Raw genomic sequence first — 21,711 nt, forward strand, 5'->3', positions numbered from 1 at the left:
TAAAATAACAAGGAGTACACACATATACATCTTACCTACAGTCTCCCCATCCTCTGATGATAACCTAAGTAAGCCTAGCTTCTCCCAGCAGCTCCCTGCATTTTCCTCTTCTTCCCTTTGAACAACTCTCCCCCCCCCCCCCCGCCCCCCGGCGCTGCTTAAAAGAGAATGTCCCTTTTAAAATCTGCTATAGTTCTTTTGTTCTTCTGTGTTCCAAGCTTTGATCCTTCCTGGTCTAACCCAGTTTTGCAGGCAGGGGCATCATTTCAGATTTTGGGGTGGGGGGATTTTAACCATGATTCTAGAGGCTACTTAGGCACCTGAAAACTCTAGGGTTTTTTGAAGACAGTAACTTAGAAATTAGCTGACAGGAGCACTAATTTCTATATAAAAAAGAAAATTAAATAAATATTAGACCCAATTAGCACTAATACTAACATGTTCTGACATCTTGTGTCAATTCCCTAAGGGACACTAGTTAAGTTTAAAATTTTAAAGTATATTCTTACTCTTGACTACAACAATGGAAACAATTGTAGAAAAATCTAGATTACTCAATATCGTTTAGGCTACTTATTTTTTGCTATTCACTGAGCTTGGAATAGATCATTTAACTTTTGGAAACATTCTACCAGGGCAAGTCCCATGAGTTTATACAACACCTACCTGGGGCTCTTAGGGTGTTACCATACTACAAATAATAAACTAAAAACTGACTTTAAACAGGAGTGAAACTGACACTTTTAAGTCACTTTCACGTTATTACTAACCCCATATGTTTAAATATCATGAGTCAGGCTCACCAAATGTCATGAGATTGGCAAAAAATCATGATAATCACGAGATTATGTAAAAATAATAGATTTGGTGTGGGTTTTTTTTTAATTTGCCTTCTGCTTTTTGAGCCTTTAGGGTGCACAGGGGTCACATTTTGAAGTTTTCTCCACAGCCATGAGGGCTAGAAACGTACTTTTTCTTTAAGAATGAGTGCTGAAATCATCACATCTCCACTTGACTCAAGGAGCTGGGGCTTTAAGGATAACAATAATTATCATGAGACTTATGACAAAATTATGAGTCGGCAACACTGCTCTCACTTCTGTTTAAAGACTAGTTACTTTCCAGAAGGCTCTTAAGACCAACACTACAGTGATTTGAGTTGCAGTTCTCACAGGAGAATGTTTAAAACCAAACACCAAGAAAATTTCACATTTTAAAGCTGAGAAAAAAATGGAGTCTTCTGAGTATATCAGGACACTGCAAGCAGGAAAGGAAAGTAAACAGGCACAGGAGCTCTGGGCAGCTCTTTCGCTTGAAAAAAAGTTGGAGGGTCAAATCTTCCAGTCCTTAATCAGGTAATGCTTCTATTGCCATCAGCGCCTTCACTCATATATAATAACATGTGGTCACTAATCATACACTTCATACATAAATATCTGAGCTATCTTATCCAGGGCTACACATTTTATATGCATTGGCTCAGGGACTATACTTTCTGGCATATTCTGAACAGTGCTGAGCACACAGATGGTGTCAGTGAATAAGAACATAAGAACGGCCATACTGGTCAGACCAACCGTCCATCTAGCCCAGTATTCTGTCTTCCAACAGTGGCCAATGTCAGGTGCCCCAGAGGGAATGAACAGAACAAGTAATAGAGTGACCCATCCCCTGTCACCCATTCCCAGCTTCTGTCAAACGGAGGCTAGAGATTCAATAATACAATATCATGGATAATACAAATCATGACAATAATCATCGAGTTTGACTTTATGGATGCAATTACTGTTCTTTGTTCTGGAATTGACCTGAATACAGCTGAAACCCTAAGAGTTTGATGTATAATCACATCTGATATTTATATGACACTTTCTCATTCCTTCCTTTTCTCGAACTCAGAACAAAAAATGACAAAACAAAATGGTTTTCAGTTAAAATATAACATTTCACAGCAGCCATTGCTCTACGGCCCAGCATGGGACAGAACCTGCCACTCCTTTGGGATTAAGTGATCGCTCATCTGACTCTCATTCTCTCTCTTCATCCTTCCTGATCTCTGTGGTGCTTTTCATGCTGTCAACTGTGACATCCTTCCCAATCACCTGGGATCATTTGCTGGAGTCTCAGAGAACTGGCCACCTTGGTTTTGCTCCCAGCTATCAGCATGCAGCAAAGAGAGCAGCTGGTCCAGTGAATAGGGTGTCAACTCTCAGAGACCTGGGTTCTACTCCTCCCATGGACTTCCTGTATGACTTCAGGCCCCTGCCGTAGGACAGGGTTTCAAAGGCTTTAGGCACCCAAAGATGCAGCAAGGCAGCTAGTGGGATTCACAAAGAACCTAAACTTCTGGGAGCTTTTGAAAATCCCACTAGGTGCCTAAATACCTTTAAAAATCTGGCCTTTAGTCTGTGTGTCCCTTGGTGCCCCATCTATACAATGGGGATAACAGCACTGCTCTACCTCACAGAGGGGTTGTGAGGAGAAATAGGTTAGACATTGTGAGGCACTCAGATACTACGGTGATGGGGCCACATAGGTACCACAGGTAGAGGAGGAACTTCTCTGTACCATTGCTATCCCTTCCCTTCTTTTCACTCCTCCCCCTCAGATCCTCCTTTTTTCTGATGTGACTTTGGCTTAGAGGGCTTGGCTGTATTTCTTCTGAGTCCCCTGTGTTCTCTCTTAAACACCCTCCTTCTCCCCCGCCCCTTTCCCCCAGAAGAATCCCTGTTTTACAGGCTCATCTAACATCTTCCAGATCCTTAATTTAATTACCGGCCCTTTCTTAACTTAAAATCATCCTGCCTCTGTTTGTAAACAAAATACTGACTCCCTGCCCCTGGGCATCAGCTGAGACCAGCACTTCTCCTCTGCCGAACTCACATTGCACACCCAGGCTGCAGGGCAGTTAACAGCTCTGCCTGGGGCTAGGACATGCACCCGGAGCAGAGCTGCTGTATGAAGCTCCCCTCTGCCCCTCCTAAATGATGCCCCTGTTTGCAAGTTGGCTCAAAACAGATGAAGCCATCCGAGCTAATAGTTTTGACATTGTCCCTTAACAATTCAAGTGTTTCATGAGAGGTGGCTGTCTTGAGCTGTGCTTTTCCTTCCTGCTTGTTTTTCAAGTCAGCCTTCTGACTGAGCTAATCTAATATATTCAAATAGTAAACACCCCAAAAACCAGACTAACATATAGTATTCATAAATTGTCACAGGGCAGTTCCCAATCCATCCCCGCTGTTTTCAAAAATATAGCAATTTGGTGATCTATTTAAAGAGTCTGTGGTTGCAAGTGGCAATCTTAAAATGCCATCAGAAGGACTTGTGAATGTTAAAGGAGAGCTTTTTAGACTCTGAATATACACTCCAGAAAGAGTGGCAAAAGGAACACATACTCGCTCTGATTTGGCTATCCTGCTAAAGCTGGAAATAGGTACATTTCTTGGAAAGACTCAGACTGAAAGCTTGTGCGTTAAAATGCCCATTCCAGATGCTAATCACTTATCAAATATCACATTCTCTGGCTTTTTCCTCTTAGATCAAGGACACTTTTCTTAGGACATACACTGAAGCTATCCAGAATTACAATGGCAATGATGAGCGAAGCCTCGCGGTGGATGACGTACAACAGAGTGTAAGTTTAAAATAGCTATTTGTAAAAAGATGTAAACAGAATCTATTCTTGTTTGATCACAAAACATGAATTGCCAATGGCTCAAACAGCTGTGTTAGTAAGTTATCTTTTAGGGGCTAAACTGATTAGATGGGGTTTCAGCCTGCATTCCTTCCACACCCACAGCTGCTACTGATTAGACCTTCAAGATGTTGGTTCCAGGATTCAATACCTAGAATGGAGAGACAGGATTCTGAATTCCTGGGGTGAAATGCTGGCTCCAAGCAGGTGGGAGTTTTGCCGGTGACCTCAATGGTGCCTGGATCACATCTTTGGTATTTATTAGCCACAGAATAGCCAGTCTATCCAAGGGTGCTCTGTGCTTGTTTGGGACACCGTACAGTCAATATCCTGGACAAAAGAACCACCACCAGAAGACAGTATTTCACACACTATATTGCCATGGCATCTAGCAGGCATCTCCTGACAACTGCTACTTTTTAAAACCAGTTCACCCCTAAGCTTGGGCTTGGTCAGTATTAGAAAACGTATAGGCTTGTGACATAGTCAATTTAAAATCAGTCTAGTTAGTCTAAATCGCACTTAAGATGATCTAGTTTAATGTGGAAACTTCATTTTACATTTATTTAGTTAAACCAATGCAAGTTTTATAATGCAGACAAGCCCTTGTGCTAGTCCAGGAGTAGGCAATCTATGGTATGTGTGCCAAAGGTGGCACATGAGCTAATTTTCAGTGGCACTCACACTGTCCAGGTCCTGGCCACCGGTCCGGGGGGCTCTGCATTTTAATTTAATTTTAAATGGAGCTTCTTAAACATTTTTAAAACCGTATTTACTTTACATACAACAATAGTTTACTTATATATTATAGACTTATAGAAAGAGACCTTCTAAAAACGTTAACATCTGTTACTGGCATGCGAAACCTTAAATTAGAGTGAATAAATGAAGACTTGGCACAGCACTTCTGAAAGGTTGCCGACCCCTGTGCTAGTCTTTAGTTGTTTGGTGTTTAGTTGGGATCACAGAGTGTGAGCAGTTCTTATTCTAAAGGGGCTCTGCCAGTAGCATTATAAAGCTTTACAAATTTGCACATGATTAGTCAGGATTTGGTAATCTAACATCCTGTTTAGTTGATAACCTATAGCAGTTCTCTTTGCAAAGACAATGAAAGGCCTGGAAGATGAAACCTATCAAGAAAGGTTAAGAGAACTGGGCATGTTCCACTGGGAGAAAAGATGGGTGAAGGACACACATGACTGCCTACAGTTGCTCCATGAGATGTTTTCAAACAGGTTATTGTCCTTCCGTAACAAAGACTGAATAAACAGTAGTGGAGGAAAGATGCAGCAGGTTTAAAAAATGGAAGTGGGGCTTTAATTACAGTAACTCCTCACTTAATGTTGTAGTTATGTTCCTGAAAAATGCGACTTTAAGTGAAACAATGTTAAGTGAATCCAATTTCCCCATAAGAATTAATGTAAATAGCGGGGGGTTAGGTTCCAGGGAATTTTTTTTTTTTGCCAGACAAAAGGCATTATATACATTTTAAACAAGCAATTTCATACTACGCTGGGGGGGAGTAGTGTGCACGTGCTGTGTGTTTACAAACATACTGTACATACAGTACAGTACTGTAGTTGGGAGGTGCCCCCGCTGTACCCCACACAGGCACAGCCCACTGGCACTGGAGACAATGAGGCAGGCAAGGAGACTGAAGGTGCAGTAGGCTAGGAGAAGCATGTTGTGCAGCAGCGGCAGCTTCCCCTACTCTGCAAGCACCAGGGGCGGGGGGAGGCTCAACCCTCAGCCCGCCCACTTCCCCCTTCCTCCAAGCCCCCATCCTTGACCTGCCTCTTCTCCCCCCCCCCTTTACTTCCCACACAGAGTCCTCGCTCCTCCCCCCTCCCTCCTGCCTGGGGCAATCAGCTGGCTTGCGGTGTTCAGGGGGCAGGAGGGAGGGGGGAGGAGCAAAGACTCGGCGTTCAGGCTCCCTCTCCCTCCCCCCCTGCCTCCTGCCCAGAGCAATCAGCTGGTTTGCAGTGTTGGGGAGGCAGGAGAGCGAGGGGGAGCCTGCGCACCGAGTCCTCGCTCCTTCCCCACTCCCTCCTGCCCCCAAAACACCGCAAGCCAGCTGATTGCCACGGGCAGGAAGCGGGGGAGGAGGAGGAAAGCGCTGATCTGTGGGGTCTACTGGCGGGTGGGAGGCACTGTGGGGAGGGAGGGGTATAAGGAGGCTGCCAGCTGTGGAGAAAGCAGGCAGCCAAACAACATAAGAGTGGAGCATTGCACAACTTTAAATGAACATGTTCCCTAATTGATCAGCAACGTAACAACGTTAACCAGGATGACTTAAAGTGAGGAAGTAGCGAAGAGTCCTGTGGCACCTTATAGACTAACAGACGTATTGGAGCATGAGCTTTCGTGGGTGAATACCCACTTCGTCGGATGCATGTGTCTGACGAAGTGGGTATTCACCCACGAAAGCTCATGCTCCAATACGTTTGTTAGTCTATAAGGTGCACAGGACTTTTTGCTGCTTTTACAGATCCAGACTAACACAGCTACCGCTCTGATACTTAAAGTATAAGAAGTATAAGAAGATACTTACTGTATAAGAAGAATTTGGCAGTGGAACAAGATTACCAAAAGGATGGTGCTTTTCCCCCTCACTTGAGATATTTGGGGCTAGACTAGACACCCAGGAATAATGAAATCCATTCTGTCACAATACAGGAGGATGTACTACATGGTCCACAAAAAGTTCTGTGGCAGTTAAGTGTGAGGCTGCCACAGCCTTCCAGCCCGAGTGCTCTGCATGAGGAAACATCAAACAGGGCGAGATAAATAATTGAAACCAATACTGGATACCACCCAAACGCAGCCATATCAAGTGACCAGAATGCAGAGTTATACTGTTTAAATGTTACTTCCAGTCCTACCTATTATTGACTAACCTAAATACTTTTGTGTCATCAGTCAGTTTTTCCATCATGGCAAAATGTTCATTCCATCGGTAGCACTGGTCCTAGCACTGATCCGCAGGGCACTCCACTTATAGTTTCTTGCCATGCTGAGAATTTGCCATTTACTCCCCGTCTTTGACAGGCTTTACCAGTTTTTAATCTAGAATAGGACACACCTCCCACCCTTCCAAAAGCATTTTGAAAGTCTAAACCCACCAGTTCTGCTTTTATTTGCTATTTTGTTAACTCTTTTAAAGAAGTCTTATGAGTTAGAGAGGCTTGATTCAGCCTCTTAAACCTGTACTGCTTTGTCTCTATTTGTGGTCCCCCTACATGTTTTATAACTCTCATTTTTCTCAGATGTTTTTCCTGTTACCAAGGGAAGGCTTTTCAATTTAGATTTCCCAGGATCATGCTTAGCACCTTTTTGAAAAGATAGGTACATCGTTGGCCTTCTTCCCATCCTCCAGTGTAGTAGTGTTGGCTGACGGTAACTTACCTATTTTTGGCGGTAGGTCAGCTACTCCATTCTTCAGTATAAGCAGAGAGCCCCATCCGGCTCCCACTGAAGCAAGTGGGAATTAAGCTACTGACTTCCGTGTGAGCAGTATCAGCCCCAGGCTTATTTGGAAAATAAGTCTCAGTGAGTAGCCTTGGTCTGACCTCACTCTGAAAGGTAAGATCTGAAACTATTCCTATGCTTCTTTTAACACTGGCTTCTTTTATTATCTACTCTTTCTTTGTAGCTGAGATGCTGTGGCATTCAGAACTACACCAACTGGAGCACTAGCCCTTACTTCTTTGAACACGGTATTCCCCCAAGCTGCTGCATGAACACCAGTGACTGCAATCCCCAGGATCTGCGCAATATGACTGTTGCTGCCACTAAAATAAACCAGAAGGTACAGGCCACTGTGTGCCAAAGGCAACTGAGATGCAATCATCTGATGAATTAGTTTGCACATTACTACATATGGTGTCACTGAAGTGCAGTTTCTGCCTAGCAATAGGAAAAGTGTGGAAACTGGGGATGGAGAAGTGGATAAGGTTGCCCACTGCTTGCCACCAAACACTTACATTGACATTTCTGAAATAAGCAGACACAGAAACCCGACCAGTGAGATGTGAACTCACTTCCCATTCCCATCACAATTGGTCAGGTACAGCATCTTGCACAGAGGCAAAGCTGGCAAGACTGTTTAAATACACAGAAGTGATGCAGCTGACCTCGATACTTATGTCGATCAGCAATTCTCATTCTCACTGACCCCCCCCTTCCCCAACTTGTCTTCTGTCAGGAATTTCAGGTGTTGGATGCTAACAGTTAGCCCAAACAGAGAAAATAGGAATGATTGACATGAAGCCTTGTGGGGTAGTGAGATATGTTTGCTGTGCCCCTTCTAATCTCATTGGATTCATAGTGCTGCAGGCAGAAAAGAGCTAACATTGACCCTCCTCCCCACCTTCAAAAAGACGATTGGGAAAGTAGTATCAAGAGAGACAGCAAAACAAATAAATTAATAATAGAATAAAAATGCAGAAAATGTGAAGAAAAGAGGGGAAAAGGGGAAACAATGCAACATATAGAAAATATACCCCTAATACTGTGTTGTGCAAGGAGACATTCATTGCTGGCACAGAACTTCTTTGCTGTTGACTTTTTGCATAAGATTTTCAAGAGAGGTAACAAATTGTTCATAAAGGGAATAATCCTGATGCCAAATTAAACCTTGATATAACACCATTGACTTCAGTGGTTACAGCAGAGATTAATTCGCCCCAGCGCATTTAGTGATTTATTTCTCTTGTCATTTCTCGTCTATTTCTAGTGTAACTGTTAACACAAGAAATTATTGGTATATAACTGAAAAATGCAGAAATGGTTGGTTGTGTTCTATTTTAATCCTTTTCAGCTGGTACTGTAACTCAGCTGCCTGTCCATCAGGGACTTGGAGATGGGGACTGAGGTCACATTTACAACTCTACCTTGTAAAGCAGTCAAATAGAGTGTTTTTCCAGTCCATACCAAGAAGATGATAATACTGGATTAGCTTCCACTAACCTATCCTTCAGTCACAGTAGCCTACTGTGAGCCAATCAGTGCTAATGGATTTGGAACAGGGATGATGTCAGTCTATTGTGAAACTTGAAATAATTGTCATCAATGTAATGTAGCTGTGTTGGGTGAGTTTGAAAGATTTGCAAAGACGTTAATTTACACTTGTTAATTAGTGCCAGATTCTACCTTTTGTAAGGAGGGAGGAGGGGAAGCTGCAGTGGGGCTGAGTTGCACCAGGAGGAATTCTGACTGAGGCCAGGTCTATAACTACACCTCTACCCCGATATAACGCTGGCCTCAGGAGCGAAAAAATCTTACTGCATTATAGGTGAAACCGCATTATATCGAACTTGCTTTGATCCGCTGGAGCATGCAGCCCCGCCCCCCCAGAGCGCTGCTTTACCGCATTATATCTGAATTCATGCTATATTGGGTTGCGTTATATTGGGGTAGAGGTGTACATCGCTCAGGGGTATGAAAACTCCACACCCCTGATTGATGTAGTTATACCAATCTAACCCGCCTCCCGCCCCCTGTGTAGACAGTGCTGTGTCAGTGGGAGAGCTTCTCCTGCCAACATAGCTACCGCCTCTTGCAGAGGTGGGGTAACTAAGCTGACTGGAGAGTGCTACTGTGCAGCATTCGTAGTGTAAACCTGTTCTGAGTTGGCCCAAATTCCTCCTGGGGAGCACACTTGGGAGCCAGGAGCTCTGCCACCCCCCACCTCTTCCTCCATTTCCCAGGCTTCAGAGTGCACTCTCCTTGTTGTGTGGTTACTAGAAAATGGACAAAACTGTGGCCTTGGCCTCACTGGTCCACTCACAGGTACCCATGGAGTTCTGATGAGGAGTAGACCTGATGCTTCTGAGCCATACTGTCGCTGTGGGAGAAGGTGCAGGAAAGGTTATAGCTTTTATACATATACGCCTACAAATACTTGGCTGGATGGATAGATAGAGGCTGTTGGCACCCTCCCCCTCATCACAATCTGACCTTGAGTTGATCTGCCTTTTTGCCGTGGACAAAACTGAAATATTATTTCAAATGATAACCGGAAGGGAAATGCACAGTAGTTTAAAATCAATGCCTTCCAGCTGATCCTTCCCATGTTTAAACTGGGGTGCAGTTATCTTGTTCTAATGTTCTGATTTGTACTGCAGACTGACCAGCATTCACTCTCACTTCACAGAGGGTCAATCTTTGTTTTATCTTTAATTTTATTATTTTCTACCAGCCGTTATCCATAGAGTCTCTGTTTCTGAAGTAGCTGATTTGATTATTTTGACAGAATTGTCCACGGATAGTTTGAAGGTCTTGCCCACATCTGAGAACTCTGTTTCAGTTGCCATTTAAATCAAAGTCTTAAAGGTCTCTGTGCTTGGGAGCTGTCCCAGATCTCTGAGTTGCTCAAAGAAACTTGAACAAGGCGGGCTATTTCTGAGAGGTGGTAGGGGAACAGGAACAAAAAGCAAAGCAAAAGGAGTTGTGACTGGTCTAGTACTGTAGCTTACAGGGAAGGAACAGCCTTGATGGTCTCTGAACAGACTCTCATCCTGTTCTCAGCCAAGAAGGGGGGTTGTGATTAAGGATAAGATTTTTGTCATCGAAGTCAGAAATCCTATGACTTCCAGAGACCTCTGTGACATTTTCCATTGCAGCTTCAGCCCTGGGGCTGTGGGGCTGGAGATGACAGCTGGTGGGGGGCCCGGAGCTCCAAGCCACAGTGGGGCTTGGATTCTCATCCCTCCTATCAGCCTCCTTCCCCCCCCCCCCCCATTATTTTTAGTAAAGTCACAGACAGGTCGCAGGTTTCCATGAATTTTTGGTTATTGCTCATGACCTGTCCATGACATTTACTAAAAATAACCGTGATAAAATCTTAACCTTATTTATGATACCTGCCTGTGTGTATTTTTTTTGCAGGATTGGGGACATACAGGTCCCTTTGTTGCAGAGGTCAGTCGGTCGGTCAGTCGGTCTGTCTGTCTGTCTCTCTCTCTCTCATTTATGGATTAAATACATTTGAAATGCTGTCTTTTCCCTAGTCTCCAAAAACCAGTAATAGGAACAGGCTTCAAAAAAAAATAAAGTAAAATAAGGTACTAAAAGTTCACAAAGAGTACTAATGAATTACCAATGGAGGCTTATTCTAGTGCCCTGATCACACGACTGGAAGTCAGAAACTCCTGGACTGTGTTTCCCAACTCTGCTACTGATTAGCTAAGTGACTTTGGGAAGTCGTTTAGGGCTAGAGTCACAAAAGGACCTAGGCATGTAACTGTCGCTTTAGGTCCCTAGATTCCAGAATCAGACTTGGCTGGAATTCACAAAGCCCCCCCCCCCATCCAGCTGTTTCAAAACTGTGTAGGTGCCTAAACTCTCTCAGTGCCTGAATTTTTCCAGGAAAAGGTCTTTAGACACCTATTTTACTCCATCCGAACACTTATTTTACTCCAACACTCCACATCTGGACACTTAAGTCACAGAGTGATTCATGAAAGGAAGATACGTCTTCCTCTGCCTAATTCACCTGTGGGGCCCGATCCCTTAAGTGTGCTCCAAGCTCACTTGCCGGATTGGGCCCTGTATGCTGACATGCACATAACAGCCAGGGGAAGGGAGAGGACAACCTCCCTCACAACAGTTAGCCCAGGAGTTGAGTATCTACCTGAGACAGGGGAGACCCCAGTTCAAGTGCTACCTCCACCTCAGAGGGGAAGATGGCATTTGAACAGGGATCTGCCATTTGTCAGGTGAGTGCCCTTGCCATTGGGATGTAGGCTCCCTAGATGTTGGTCTCCCTCAATCTCCACAGTCTTCTGTTCCATTATGAATAAATCATTAAAAAATTAATTGGAGCAGGGGGACAGGACCCTGGGTTTCCCACCTCCCAGGTGGGTGCTCTGTCAGGCTACAGAATCATTCTCATGCTTCTGCTTTCTTGTGCTCTCTCTCTCTCTCTGTGACCCAAGTGACTTCTTCATGATTTATTCACAGTGGAACAGCTGAGGGAGTCTCACTTCAGAATATTCTGTAGCCCAGTGGCCAGGACACTCACCTGAGAGGCGGCAGATCCCTGCTTCTCCTGAGGTGAAAGGGGGACTTGAACCAGGGGTCTCCCACATGTCAGGTGACTACCCTAACCACTGGGCTAAAAGTTATGAGGGAGGTCTCCACCCTCCCAGCTTCTTGTTTAAAAAAAAAAAAAAAAGCCATGAGCACCAGATGCCAAGAAAGGATTTCCAGCTGAGCATCCGAAACAGAGGGAGGCGCCTCCCTGCAGTCTGGATTTAAGCACTAAACTCCCTAAGAAGAGCGGGGTTTGGGACCCATCTCTCCCATTGGCTAATTTAGGCTGCTCCCCACCTAGCATGCTGGCTTTTGTGATACCCATTCTGAGGCACGTATCTCTCCCCATTCATTTTATAGGGAACCTGCATGCCTAACCCTGGCTTTGGAATCCCAGTGATTTTTTTCTAGGCACCTAAAAGTTAGGTGTGGTGATGCCGAGTGAATCTAGCCCTAAATCTCCCTGTGTCTGGTTCCTCATCTATTAAATGAGGTTAATATCTAACTCTGAGCTGTCATTAGGATTCACTAACCAAAGTGCATTACAAACAAATGCTAAGCATTATTTTTCTCTAAAATGTTGGTAAAGGAACAGAAATAGGGATACAAATGAAGTGATACAGTAGTTGCTAAATAGGGTTCCCCTGCCCCCTCTCCCAAAAGTAAAAAAATAGCTGCGTGGTTACAATATACAGAATTTTTCAGGTTTGTTTGATAATGTCTGCACCACTCTTGAGGGTGCACCAGTTCTGAGTGTGCACAACAAGGACTGAGCAGTTAAATCATAATCATACGATAAATTGCCAGAAACAGTAAATTATGGCGTCCTGGAAAAACATTTTACAAATGAGGTGAGTGAGTAAAGTTATCTTGCTAGCATGATCTTTTTAACAAGCAAGACTTTAAGTCTCTCTCAAATTACCATAACTGTTAGCTGTTGCATCTTGTGCAAGCGATTGAACAGAATAGATTTGAGAACCTTTGGGAAAGGCTGGAAAAATATGAAGGCACATTTGGCAGAATGAAAGAATTGGTTGAAATATCTAGCCTCATTTCATAATATGCAGGACATACAACCATAGTTGCTTGATAGGTTAAATGAGTAAGCTTGAAATAATGTATAATGTTGCAAGATGTAATTAGGGATTAATATGTATGTTGAAACATCTCATAACTGATTTATGGCTTCCCCGGACATGAGTTGCTCTTAACTTTATCTACCATTTCATTACTCTGAGGTTTAAAAAAATGTTTTTTATATTACAAAAGAGGTTAAAGAAATCATGTAATCTAGGTCATGAATGGCCTACATTTAACAAAGGGCATTTTCTTCTTCTGACCACTAGTGTGCAGTAGAAGGCCCTGATATCCTCTAAAAACATGCTTAAGAGTTTGCAGGATTGGAGCCTGTGTATGCACTTGCATCTGTATGCTGAATAGATTCATCATGCTGCACAGGTGCTGACTCCCCCCTCTCCCCCCCCCCGTGGGTGCTCTACCCCTGCTCTGCCCAGAACCCGGGCCTGCTCAGCCCCTTCCCCTGAGGCCCACCCACTCATTGCTCGCTCCTCTCCGCTGTCGAGGCCCCTCCCGAGCACCTCCCGCAGGCTGCTTGATCCTTGGCCAGCTCCAGGGGCCCACTGCCCAACAGCTGATCAGCAGCCAGACCCCAGGCCAGAGCCACTGTGGCCGGTGGGTGCTGAGCACTCCCTATTGTTTTTCCCATGGGTGCTTGAGCCACAGAGCACCCACAGAGTCAGTGCCTGTGTCACACTGGCAGTGCTGGAGTCAAGACTGAGAAAGGCGAGGCAAGTAAAATTCCACTCTTTTCTCAGCTTCCTATAGAACGGACACAGATATAACATCTACACTAAAATACACCTTCGATTGGCCTCAGTCTGAGAATAAGTTCTGGCTGCGTTTGGGAGAAAAGCTGGGTTGTTTTGTGTGTGGGGCTTCGTGGGGTTTGTATCCGGGGAAAAAAATCAGACTGTTTGTGCTTGTGGTTTTCAGTCAATGACTTAGATTCCTTTAAACACCTGAAATTGGAAACGCTAATTGCAAACACATTTTTGAAAAAATAATTTAAGAAAATATATGTATTGAGAGAGAGAGAGATCTCAAAAGCATGTCCAAGAACAGCCTATGCACACACATTCTCTGCCTCCTACCCCCAGTTCTAAGGGCTGTGTGTTAAGGTATGGGGAGAGTGGCTCTGATGGGATCGGGATCTCAACTGTAGTCCAGGAATGTGTATTTGAAAGTGGAGGGGGCTTGTTTGTTCTTTTCCACTCAAAAAAACCTCAAGGAAACAGTCAAACCCCCTCTGCCCCCCCAACCGCCCCCCCCCCTTCAGTACTGTCATATGTTAAAAGTAATAAACCATTCCAGACCATGCCTGGTGCCTTTAGAGGGACACTGTCAGGCAGGACACCTCCCTACACATCTGAGCCATGCTTATGTTAAACAGCAGCAGGTTCCTGAATAGGTTAGTGTTAGAGATGCCAGCGGGCACCCCTCCTGGCCAGGCACTAGAACTGCCATGAGCTGAATCAAGGGCTGGAGTCCAAATGTCTACACTGCCATTTTTAGCCCTGCAACCGAAGCCCTGTGAGTCCAAGTCAGCTGACACAGCCCAACTGTGGCCATGCCATGGGTCTTTTATTGCAACATAGATGTACCCATAAGGGTTCGTAATCTCTCACACAATTCATAAATTGTACAGACATATTCCCAAATTGTCACAGCTAGCATGATTCATTTTTACTGCCTGAATCTTGTCAGATTCTTCTTTGTTTTCAGATCGACTCTGTTGAGGCCTTACTTTTTTTTTAAATACCAAAAAGATTTTCCTTAATAATACAACAGTGTCTTATTTATTACAGCATCACATTAGGCTTCTTTCCCGTTCTAGCAAATTTGTTTCTAAAATGTACTGCTTCTGTCCTCACGATTATTGGGTACACTCACCTCTTAACAGGAATTGTTATTAAATAAAATAAGTTAAAATGTTGTTGAAAGTCATGATAAAAATACCCAATTTCTGACTGAAGCCAAATGAAATGGGGGAATGGGCACACACGCTCAAAGACTGATTATGTTTGTCTTTGTTTTACAGGGCTGTTATGATCTGGTGACCAGTTTTATGGAGACAAATATGGGAATCATAGCTGGAGTGGCTTTTGGAATTGCATTCTCACAGGTATACAATGTGAACTAGGTGGATTTTTTTTTCTCTTTTCCTCTTCCGCTGGCTTCAGGGAAGGATTATAATAAGGGACAGAGCTCAGAATGCTCATTAGTCCTTTGGTCATCTGTTCATTGATTTTCTTTTTTTAACTTAAATGCAGTTTCTCCTTGGGAATATGCAGTTATGATTCAACTAATGACTAGCTCAAGGAAAATCACTTGTCCCTCTGTTGGGTCAAACAGAGGTTAACCCAATAATGCATTGTTTTAAATGGAGCATAAACAACTCAAAAGCCAAATAGCTGATCCATATGTTGGATAGGCTTTTCACTCTTCAGGCTTTCCTTTTTAAAGATCTTGTTATAAAATTCAAAGATCTTTAAAATAAGAACATAAATTTAGCCTGGCTCATTCAAAAACTGTTTGGTTTGGTTTGGTTTTTATGCAGTGACCCGCACTATTTGCTTATTTCAGCTTCACTGTAAAAAGAAAAAAGTTCAGGGTGGGAGAAGACTAATTGTTAAAGCTCTGTTCATTCTGCTAACCTTTCTAAAAGAAAAACCCCTTTGGTTTTTGTGAGGAGAGGCCCCTTAAATCAACATAGCAGTTCAGTTTCCCTGGCTATAAGCAACAGCACCGCTGTAAGGAGAAAGATGCCAGAACCACAGTCTAAAAGCCACACTGTTTCACGATATGTTTTGGCATGTGGAGTGTTCAGGGAAGACTAGGAAGCTGGCTATGGCTCCCTGACTTTCAAACTGCCTTGGCCCTGACAGTTAAAGAAGCCTAACGACCGTTCTGACTTATCGTTGGGAGTTGGGTGAAACTCTGGGTTGAGTTAAAACCCCAGTGAGATTGATAGGTGGGAATTTACCCTTCAGTTAACATAACTTTAAGCATAAACTCCCACATAAAAGAAAAGGTACGTGTGAACCTGCCCGGGAGTTTTTTACTTAGTCAACTTCCCCTCTTTCCTGTGGGTGCTCAACCCCCCCCCCATCCCCACTCCACTCCTTCCATAAGGCCCTACCCCTACCCCGCCTCTTCCCACCCCTTCCCTGCCCCCATTCCAATCCCTTCCCCAAAGTCCCCACCCTGACTCCACCCCCTCCCTGCCAATATTCCAACTCCTTCCCCAAATCCCCGCCCCGCCCAGCCTCTTCCCCGCCTCCTCCCCTGAGCGCGCCACATTCCCACTCCTCCCCTCCCCTCCCCTCCCTCTGGAGTGTGCTAACACTGCCAAACAGCTGTTTGGCGGCGGCAGGATGGGAAACGCTGAGAGGTAAGCGGAGAAGCGGGGACGCAGCACGCTCGGGGGAGGGAGGAGGAAGTGGTGTGGGGGGATGAGGGGAGCTTGGCTGCTCCTGGTGGGTGCTCCAGCCCCGGAGCACCCACGGAGTCGGTGCCTATGGATGGAGTATTGTTTTGGGTCGGGTATTTGCATGTAGAGATCACACAGAAAGAGAGGACAAAAGAACAAAGAGGGAGAGAAAGGCAAGAAAGCCGAGCAATATCCTCTAAGTACAGTGTGATACTGGAAAAAGCTAGAGAGCTTTTGAGTCTTATGTTGACTAGAGGGTTGGGGGCTGTAAGCTAAGAAACTGCTCATTTTGTTCTCAGTTCCTTTTGCACTCAGAGAAGCAGGATTTTGTACATTCCTTGTAAATAAACAAGATTGCATCAAAGAAAATACCAGACTCCGTCAGTTTCTACTTTCAGCTGGAACCTCCCCAGAGCCTCAAACTCTGACTAGCTATTTGGGTCGAAAAGGAGCAAAGATTAGTTAAAAGAAGCCTAGGGACTATTCTAAATGATGAAAGCTGCTTATGGTCCTTACACATGTGAAAACTAGAAATACTACCTGCATCTTCCACAAAATCTTGACCCTTCTGTACTAGTCACTTGCCTTGGAATGGTGAGAATCCCTCAAAATGTGCAGAAATAGGAGAAAGAAAACCACATTTAGAAGCCCAATGCCAAACCATTTCCAACACAGGTCAATGAGGTGCATGCACATTCGTGGGATTAAACTACTACCATCTGAGCGAATATTTGCCTTCTCTCTTCTAGACCCAGAACAGGTTGACTGTAAACACTACACTTGAAAGTTGTCATTACAGCTGGCATTTGCTTTGGTCATTTAATGTTAAAAATCCAGCACCAGGCTTTTTAGAAGTGTAAACCTGATGGCACGAGGCACCATATTTGTGCAGTGCTTTGAAAATGGGAAGTGCCAGATGAGTTTATTCTGCTTCACCTTAAAACACATGAATTCAGTCAGTGTGATGCAGGTGAAGACAGTGCTCTGCTTTAGCAGTACATCTGCTAAAACAACCAAGAACACTCTCCTCTTTTTTACTGAAGTTTACTGCAGTACAGCTCCTTGCTCTTTTCTTGCTTGACTTGCACATCCTGTCATTCTGTGGCAAATTGTAACAGGGAGTATGAGTGTCCATTATAGAGGTTAAACAGTGTGAACAGCCTTTGTTAAAACGGGGGGAACGAAGTTAGGAGTGACTTATGCTTGGCTACACATTTTGGTTCAAGAAAAAGAATTCTCTCTACTGTGCGGTTGTAAGCTTCATTAGTTTTTAGCATTATTCTAGTTTAGAATATTGTCGTATGGGGCAATGTTTCTATGATTTTATTTTAGTCAAATCTCTATTAACAAGTTTCACTGCTTTGCTGATCCAAGCCTATCTCTAAATTCTTCAGTATAACTGCTTCCAAGTACTGAGGAAAGCTGTTAGCAGATCCATTATCCACAGAAACCCAGCCTCAGGTAGCCTGCACTCTGAGCTGATGGTCAGTTGTACCTGAACCATCTCAAAGCATTGACTCACCCTTCATACAGACACCCAGCAAAAGAACTTTGGTGGCCAGAAGCTGTGATAACACTAGCTTTTTACTACTGTATTCCACTTCTTGACAACCGGTAGTAGTCGACTTGTTCTTGTTCCTAACCTTGATGGCACCATTATAAAGTGCTCTCTGCACTCTTCTGAATCTGTTTTTAGGTAGTCAGAATTGTGTTCAATGCAGATATCTTTAAAAAATCCATCCAAAATTGTTTGAGGACTCGGGAGGTAACATGTTGGATTATTCAGCCTTACACAATGTATGTAAGGCTCTGGACCAAGTATAAATCACCAAATCTGCTTTAGCCTAGTCACATCTTTAATGAATCTGTAGTACGTGCTGTATTTTTACGTGTAGCATTTTAACTTGGCTAGACATTGTTTGCAGCTGGGAGGACAATATAGAAAGAAGCCAAACTAAGATTGTTTGTCAGAGTTTTGACCTGTCTGGATATTTATTATAGGCAATCCATAATTTATGGGCTAAATTCTGTCTTTGATGGAATTGGACGGTGCAGCAAAAAAGAACAGAGATGCAGACCAATGCATCCTCTGCAGCGAGAATCATGCTGGCACAGGCTGGATTTATCATGGCAGGCTGCAGGCAACACAATGTGAAATGCACTTTGCTGCTGCTCCGAGCAAGTGCAAAATGCACCCTGATGTGCTGCTGGCAAGTATTTGTTGCTGATGGCAGTGTACACTCCTGCCAACTGGGGGGCTAGACATTCTTCACTTCCAGCCCGCCCGTTGCCTCTACGCCATTATGGAGGTGGGGGCATGACACTCAGGCAGGCATACTTCCCAGCCCACACCTGTGCACTGTAGAAAGATTCTGCCTGGCCTGTTTGTGTGTGCAAAGTGACTCCTTACCTCGCTAGCCCCTACCCCTTGTGGAGCAGACAGTTGAATGTAGCCTAATATGTGAAGAATACAATAAAGTTGGTTACCATTTACTTATTAATCTGTCTTGCTTGATCCACATGAGAATGGAATCCTCTGACTGATTTCAGATTAAGCAGGGCTAATAGTAACGTAGCAGGCAGAGATGCAGCTTTAGGTGAGGTTTCACTGTTTCTGTTCAGACTAGTTTTAATCAAGTAAAAGGCAAGTTGCACTGTTTTGCTCTTCTGCAGTAGAGCATGTTGTGCTGGCCTTTCCCTTGCATAATTTGTTAGGTGTTCACCAGTACCAGTTCTCAGAAATGGAAAAAGTTGATGTAATGGCATGACGTGTCTTATTGCTCTGGCATGATTTCTCAACCACAATTAGTGTCTGAAAAGCTGCTTCGGGACCGATGACGTCTGCACAATTGGGAAGCACGGACTTTGCTTGTTGAGGTTGAAATCATACTTTTTAGAAAAGCAAATTGTTTTTGGAATCGAAGTCTGACATTGATTTTCAGCTGGAATAACTTGTGTTTAGCAGGTGCTCTTCATGAAAATGATCCCCATACACCAAACAACATAAAATAAAACTGTCCAAGTCGCCTTTAAGAGGAATGATTTTTGCCTGTGGAAAACTACAGTGCAGATGTTGGTTTAAAGGACATGGGATAGCCTTTTCAGGTTGGAATTACCATGGAGTTACTCATTAAGTAGGAGGGGATTGTAGTGCAGCTTTAGAGCCATATTGTTCCAGCTTTACTGCAGGATGCAGAGACAGCGTACAGTCCACGTACTGAAAACCAATCCTTCAGAGTGCACAATACCGATTCATTTCGGGGTCTGTGGTTGGATTCCCTCTAGTCCCATGCGGCATCCACTTTGGGCATATATTTTAGCACTTGCAATTTAATTTCTAGCATAAAGTTGAGTAGTTGCACCTGATTGGGGCCACAATTCAGGTGGAGGCATAACTCTTCAGATCTGTGCCCCTAGCTCATGTTTGGGACAGAAGTTGCACCCACAGACAAGAAGGCTGGGCCTCAGCTTGGCTGAAGATACTTTAAGGAGAATAAGAAATGTTTGAAATGTCAATTTGCCCAGTGCCAATGTGGCAGACTCAAAGCAGAGTTTCTGTTGGATTTGAAAATATTGAAAAAATATTCCTAAATGCTATAAGAAGTACATTCATAAAAATACCCCTTTTAAAGGGGCGATCTGTAAAAGCTATTACCTTGATTCTGATTTGAGTGTACAGCTTCCTCTGAGAAGAACAGAATGGCCGAGTAGAAACAGCTGTGATTGGACACTGGTCAGGAAGAGGAACAGCTTTTTTTGGCAGAAACACTCCAGGATATGAAAACTTCATAGACATTCTTAGATGAAGCCAGTGAAATCAAAAGAACTAATGCCACAATGATTGGTAAGCTCAGTCCTTTCCAGACGAGCATGGAGAGCTGTGTGCCCAGAACACTGAGGATTGAGAACACAGCGAGAGAAATCAAGGAGCTAAAAGGTGAAGTGTCATTCCACATGGAGAAAACTGGAGTATCAGCTCCAGCAGCTAGTCAAACACATGACTGAGTTTGTGCTTATCGCCTTAAATAGGGACACATTATGAGGATGAAACAGCACAAAGTACCTAGAGACCCAACCTGCAAGTTGAGGTGAAATCATTGTTCCATTTCTGTACTTTGTAATAACAGGAAACTCTTACAGGCTATAGCATTTTATATCTTCAAATCACTTTATGACCATTAATCCTTACAACACTCCTGTGAGCTAGTATGTAAGACAAGCAATCGTGTATTCCTTGTAAACAAGACTGTTAGGAAGTTGCTACACTTAGGCTCAGATTTTATATAGATTTGGACATGAGACTAGAAACCCCATGGCAGAGATGTGAACACACCACATGCTGAATTGCACATGTTCAGATGATTTTTGACCACCAGAATGAACATTCTTCATCATGAAGGATTTAGATTTTTCAGTGTTTCCCAACAATTTGGAAACTTTTTCAGATTATCCTTGGCCAGACCAGAAGTTTATCCCTGGCAAATGCTTGGCGCTGCCAGGAGAACATCTGGAGAAAAGGAGATAAAACAGGATAAAATTCAAATTCAGATGAGAGCCTGGGACTTACACTCGTATGTGTTGTTTGAATGTTCTTATTCAAAATGCTGAATACCATAGAACTGGGAGTATAAAAAGAAGTAATAAGTAAGTAAGTAAGAAGTAGATAAGAGCTACAACATATTACTTTGGAGAAGATGGGAAACAGTGGGAGCTAAGGCCTAGTCTACACTACAGCTGCCGGTCTATATAAGTGACGCAATTTGAGTTATGTTAGTAGCGTAACTCAAGTCGACGTAGCTTAGATCTACTTACTGTGGGGTCCATACTATGTTTTATCGATGAGAGACGCTCACGTGCCAACATTGCTTCCACCTCTTGTTGAGGTGGAGTACAGAAATCGACAGGAGAGCACTCTCCCATCGATTGAGCGTGTCTTCACTAGACCTGATAAATCGATGCCACTGCATCAATTGCAGCAGTGCAGATTTAGCTCAGTAGTGAAGACAAGCCCTAAGGTTGATAAATGCGACTGTTTCTTGTGGAGAAAGGGTTTGTGTGGCGATGAGAAGGGGGAAGGGGGTTTTGTGGTGGTTGTTGGGGTTTTATTATTTGCTGCTTGAGTTAGTTTATTATAGGAGTTCTCAAACTGGGGGGTCGGGACGCCTCAGGGGGTCGTGAGGTTATTACATGGGGAGGTCATGAGCTGTCAGCCTCCACCTCAAACCCCGCTTTGCCTCCAGCATTTAGAATGGTGTTAAATATATAAAAATGGTGTTAATTTATATGGGGGGATCACACTCGGAGGCTTGCTGTGTGAAAGGGGTCACCAGTACAAAAGTTCAAGAACCACTGGTTGTTTATTTGTTGTACTGTGGGTAAATAGGTGTAAGCAGACTGTAAAGATGTGGAGGTTTATAAAGATTTTTTGGCTAGCTGGTTTATGACAACCAAATTGCTCCCAAATGGCACAACC

The 21,711-nt window shown here is 43.8% G+C and overlaps 1 protein-coding gene across 3 annotated transcripts in view; it reads left to right on the forward strand.

Annotated features, from left to right (window-relative positions):
• Positions 1-21,711, forward strand: part of TSPAN7 (tetraspanin 7) — a 182,008-nt gene that overhangs the window by 151,350 nt on the left and 8,947 nt on the right. For all 3 annotated transcript variants that reach the window (XM_039510729.1, XM_039510737.1, XM_039510743.1), the window contains 3 exons: positions 3,539-3,634; positions 7,347-7,502; positions 14,847-14,930. In XM_039510729.1, the coding sequence (XP_039366663.1) occupies positions 3,539-3,634; positions 7,347-7,502; positions 14,847-14,930 (336 nt within the window). The remainder of the gene's footprint in view (positions 1-3,538; positions 3,635-7,346; positions 7,503-14,846; positions 14,931-21,711) is intronic.

Source organism: Mauremys reevesii, linkage group 1 (assembly GCF_016161935.1).
Source record: "Mauremys reevesii isolate NIE-2019 linkage group 1, ASM1616193v1, whole genome shotgun sequence".
Taxonomy (NCBI): domain Eukaryota; kingdom Metazoa; phylum Chordata; order Testudines; family Geoemydidae; genus Mauremys; species Mauremys reevesii.